The sequence below is a fragment of the Orycteropus afer genome, unplaced genomic scaffold, assembly GCF_000298275.1.
Source record: "Orycteropus afer afer isolate SDZICR_OR568_19922 unplaced genomic scaffold, OryAfe1.0 scaffold00385, whole genome shotgun sequence".
NCBI lineage: Eukaryota > Metazoa > Chordata > Mammalia > Tubulidentata > Orycteropodidae > Orycteropus > Orycteropus afer.
Genome location: NW_006921972.1, coordinates 556,081 through 561,397, shown reverse-complemented (window position 1 = coordinate 561,397; position 5,317 = coordinate 556,081). Strand labels below are relative to the sequence as shown.

General features: G+C 52.9%; 1 protein-coding gene across 1 annotated transcript in view; it reads left to right on the top strand.

The window, feature by feature from the left end:
- The window catches only part of CTDP1 (CTD phosphatase subunit 1), a 56,871-nt gene extending 55,301 nt beyond the window's left edge, over positions 1 to 1,570 (top strand). Inside the window, exon 12 of the mRNA XM_007953309.1 lies at positions 1,429 to 1,570. Within this exon, the coding sequence (XP_007951500.1) occupies positions 1,429 to 1,570 (142 nt within the window). The remainder of the gene's footprint in view (positions 1 to 1,428) is intronic.
- Positions 1,571 to 5,317: the final 3,747 nt, after the last annotated feature.

Below are 5,317 nucleotides of genomic sequence, written 5' to 3'. Positions count from 1 at the left end.
GAGGACAGAGTGGAACTGCCCCACGGGGTCTCCAAGGTTGTCAGTCTTCATGGAAGCAAAGCCCAGACCAAACCCACTACCGTGGAGTCAATTCTGACTCACAGCACCCCTAGAGGACAGAGTGGAACTGTCTCATTGGGTTTCCAAGGCTGTAATCTTTACAGACTGTCTTATCTTTCTCCCATGGAGCCATGGGTGGGTTTGAAACAATGACCTTTTGGTTCAAAGATGAGTGCTTTAATGCTGTGCCACCAGAGCTCTCCCAGCACTGGCACCAGTCATTTAAACACATGCACACCCACATACATACCCGTACACCCATACCCATGTGCAATGCTGACGTTTCCTTGTTGTCTTTCTGCCCCAAAACCCCACCGGTTGAAAGCAGCAGTTGAAAACTACACGCTTTACAGAGTGCTGGATTCTCTGTGGGTTATGTGCTGTGCGTGTGGCCTGCTGCATGTGTGGCGTCCCCTGTATGTGTAGTGTGCTGTGTGTGTAGCGCACTATGTGTGGGGCCCGCTGTGTGTGTGGCGTGCTGTGTCTGTGGTGTGCTGTGTGTGTCGTGTGCTGTGTGTGGCACCCATTGTGTAGTGTGCTGTGTATGTGGCATACTGTGTATGCTGCATGCTGTGTGTGTGGCCTGCTGTGTGTGGCAGCAGTGTGTGTGGCTCGCTGTGTGTAGTGCATCAGTGTGGAGGTCGAGAGCACCTGGCCTGTGTGTGCGTGTGTGTGGCAGCTGTGTGGGGGGGGCACACTGGTGCTCGGTGTGTGTCGCCTGCTGTGTGTGGCAGCAGTATGCCTGGAGAACTGGAACCTCACAGGATGCGGTGACGCTCTAGCTCTTCTCCACACTCGTGCCCTAGCTACGTTGAATTCGGGAGGGTTTCCTGCTTTCGGGTCTTCCTGAATCAAGTCTGTTGGCTCTCTGCGGAACTGTGCAGTTGGTGGAGCAGGGCATGAAGCCAGCACCAGTGGCAGCGTTGACAGCTTAACTTGCAGCTGTTTTGAGATGATTTTTAATTAGTAAACCGGAATCACGTGTTGTATTTAAAAACATCCACCCAGAAGCGGAGGCTGGCCTCGTTCCTGGTTTTCTGTTGCAGAGCTGTAGGGCCACCCAAGAGTCCCCTCTTGATGGCCCCAGACCTCCTGTGGACGGGGGGCTCCTGAATGCTATGCCTTCCCCTGGCCTCGAGTCAGAAGTCCATCCACCGTGAGATGACTGAAGTCGTTTGATTTCTGGGCAGGGTGGACAGTGCTGTGCCTGGTACAGCTGTGTGCCTCTTGCTCTGAGGCTGGACTCTGTATCACGCCACACATGTCCACATGGAGCCTGTCCTGGGGGGGTGCAGGGAGGCCCAGGCTGCACACACAGATCTCACCCCAAATGTCCTCATGGAGCACTCACATCTCCTCCTCTCCTAGGGGCCACAAGAGGAAGCTGAATGAAGAGGACGCAGCCAGTGACTCCAGCAAGGAGTCTAGCAATGAGGATGAGGAGGGCAGCAGTTCAGAGGCTGATGAGATGGCCGCAGCCCTGGAGGCTGAGCTGAACGACTTCATGTGACTGGCAGGGTGGGACATGCATCCCAGTCCTCGTCCCAGCCCGCCTCAGCAGGGCTTCCTGTTCTTCCCAGAAGGACATGTACATTCATACAGAAACACTTTATTTTACAGAAATGGGTTTTTAAGAAGTTTTACTATGGAAAGTATACTTTTTTAAGTGACAGGAATATTAAGGGGAGTTGGTGTGCTCTATGCCAAAGACGCTGTGAACGCTGTGAGCTCCCGTGGGGCTGAGCCTTGGGACCTATTGGTAGTGCAGTTTCCTTGTGGAGGGGTCCTGCTACATACCACACAACACATCCTTTAGGGAAAGGAACCTGGGCATCAGACAAGACATAAAAATTCAGCTGGAGCCTGATGATGGTCCTCACCGAGCACCATTGGGTGTGTGGATGGGTGGTAATGAAATGTGTTTGAATGCAGAAAACTGATGAGGCCAGGCGGCACTGCCCCACTCCACTCTGACAACCCACCAAGCTCGCTGGTCCTGCGGGCCCGGGGCCCAGCAGTACCTCACACCACTGCGACAATTCACCAAGCTCACTGGTCCCATGGGACTGTGTCCTGGCAGTGCCCCATGCTGCTGCAACAATTGGCCAAGCTCACTTGTCCCGCAGACCCGTGTCCTGGCAGTGGCCCATGCTGCAACTGAGATGCACTATGCTGGCTGTTGCCTCGGGGCTGTGTGCCAGGGCTCTGAGGGCTCAGGTTTCAGCTGCAGGTCACCCTGGCACCGAGACCCCTGTCTGGGGCTTAGAACAAGAGGGGCATTGGCAGCCCTGGGGGCATGTTGTGTCTGAGAGATCATATGTGAAGGGTTTGTCTGTCTGTTTCCTGTCTTCCCACCAAGCAGATCTTTCATTTAATAAAAGTCCTTTTTGTAGCGCTCTCCTGGCTGGTGCATTGGCCATCCCACCCGACCAAGCGTCCTAAGGCGGGTCGTGTGAGGTGCAGGTACCAAGGCTGGCAGAACACCTTGCTGGAGACGCACCTAAATAGCAGGGTCCGAGACATTCAAACAAGGACCTTGCTGGTGCAGTGGTTACGTGCTTGGCTGCGAACAGAAAACTTGGTGGTTCAAACTCACCCAGCGGCTCCACTGGGGAGAAGCCCTGGTGACCTGCTCCCTTAAAAATTACAGCCTGGGAAACCCTATGGGATGATTCGGCTGTGTCACGTGGGGTAGCTGTGAGTAGGAGTCCACTCGGCACCCCGGAATAACAGGTTCAGTGAGAATGGGCGCTTTAGCTTATTGTCCAAGTCACTGTTCAGCTTGTCTTTCCGTTTAATTAGGGGGAGGCTTCCAAAATGTGAAGAATGCAGAGGAGTGGTGTGTCTGGATTAGGATTATGAGACGTCAGTCACGAAACCTAAACGTACAGATGGCAGCTCTGAATGCAGAAACTGCCTGCCACGTGTTCACATGCACACACATTTGGATGTGTGCACATGTGCTACACGTATATGTGTGCACGTTTGCACGTGCATGTACCACTCGTACATGTGCACACTACACACGTGTGTGCACACATATACTCCCATAACACCCCCACTAACTTGGACAGATACACACCGCCAACACACACACTCAGATACCCACACACTAGCTTGGACAGATACACACACCCACACACACATGTGCTTGAAATATGGCAGTTTGTGGGACTAGAAGTCCAGGCAATCCAGAACCCAGAAAAGGGCCCTGTAAACAAGGTTGTATATGAGTAACCGTTAGGGGATTTGAAAATCCTTTAACTGCAAATGATTTCACATATGCCCAGAGGAGTGCCATGCCCTGCAGAAGCCCAGCCTGCCTGACCCTGGCACGCCCTCTCACGCCACCCCCCCCAACCTGGACACACCCCCTCGACTTGCCTGACCTCGCCCGTGTCCCCACAGGTTGGAGCAAGTCTTCGGCTTCAGGAATTTCATCTGTGAGTATCCCACTATGGATCTGTTTTTAGCTTTTCTTAATTAGAGTAAAATCTGTATAACAAAATTTGCCATTTTAACCACTTAAGTGTGCAATTAATTAATATTAATTACATTACCACGTTGTGCCACCATCGCCAGTTCCTTTACAAAAGTGTTCCACCGCCGCCGCCCAGACCCACAGAAATTGTTACCCGTGAGCACTAGCTCCTCTCCCCTGAGCACTCCTCCGCTCTGGTCTCTAGGCACTGCCTCTAGCAGCAGGGTCTCCAGCAGGTGCCCTTTGGTGGCCAGCTGCTTTTGTGTAGCATAACGCCCCCAAGACTCGTGCACGTCATACACGTCGCCCATCATCTCCCTCTCTGGCTCAGTGCCATTCCACCGTGTGGACAGGCTGCATGGTCTTTATCCCTCGTGATGGACACTTGAGTTGTCTGCACCTTTTGGTGATTGCAAATAATGCTGCCGTGTCCGTGAGCATCTTTAAAAGGTAAAGGTGTTTTCCTTAAAAAGAAAACATAACCACAATACAATTTTCACAGCTAAAATTTTACCATTCTTCCATATCAAGGATCCAATCTGTTCAAATAGTGTAGTGCCTAAGGCATTTGACTGCTAACCAGAAGGCTGGCGGTTCAAACTACCAGCCACTCATTGGAAGGAAAGTTGGGCAATCTATTTCCATGGTGATACCGCCTCGGAAACCCAAGGAGAGGTTGCTATGAGTCGGGTCCGACTCGATGGCACATAACAACAAGAGTCTTAATCTATAGCTTTGCCCTTAAACTCCTTTTCTTGGCAGTTGACTGGCGATATTGGGTGTTTTGTCCTAGAAGGCCCCACCCTCCACCATCTGGCATGGCCTCTGTCCTCTGTGTGCATAAGTTTGCCATTGAGTACGGAGACCGGTTAGGCTCAGGTCCGATGGCTGAGCAGGACTCAGTGTCAGGAGGCACAAAAGGGCGGCCTGTCTCCTTAGTGATGTCAGCAGTCGTGGAAGCTCAGTGCCTAGCTTTGCTGAGTCATTAGGGGTGCAAATGATGACATCCTGTCGTTGTCTGTTAGCTATCAGCTAGAATTAGGGTTTCTGCTTTCCTCATCCACACTCTGGCTTCCCCATAGTAGCCAGGGCAGGCTGGTGAGGTGGCGCAATGGAGACGCTCCCTCCTGGTTGGCTGAGTTACACGTCACTGAAGACTGGTTTGGGAAGATGTGCAGGTCCCAGGCGCTCCAGCCCAACGCCGAGTGAGGCATGAGGGTGAGCATCCCTGGGCCCCCGAGTGTGGCATTGCCACAGGGCAGCCACGATCTTCCCCTCATCCTCCAGCCAGTCATGTTGAAGGGGTAGGATGAGTGCTTGATTTCTTCCCCAGTGTTTATAACATCCATTTGGTTCATTAGTGTCCTCTGATGTTGACCAATTGTTTTATTTTTATATTGATCACTATAAATTGATGGGTTCAGGCAGAGTTGACGGGCTTCACTGCAGGGCAGTCACTCTCACTGATGCTTGGATTGCCTGCTGCTGCTTCTGAGTGTGTGAATGGTAGCCTTGAGAGACATGGGGGGACATTGACCCTGAGGGACAGAGAGGATGGGATCAAGGGATTTCCTCTCAAAGAAGGGTCCCCACTAGCACCCCTCACACCTACAGGACCCCAGTGCCTCCTCTGCACTTGCCAGGCTCCCCCACAGCACCCCCACACCTGCCAGGCCTCCAGTAGCCACCCTACACCTGCCAGACCCCCAGCGGCCCTTGCGGCCCCCTTGTTCCTGCTAGACCCCCAGTGGCCACCCGACACCTGTGGGCTCCCCC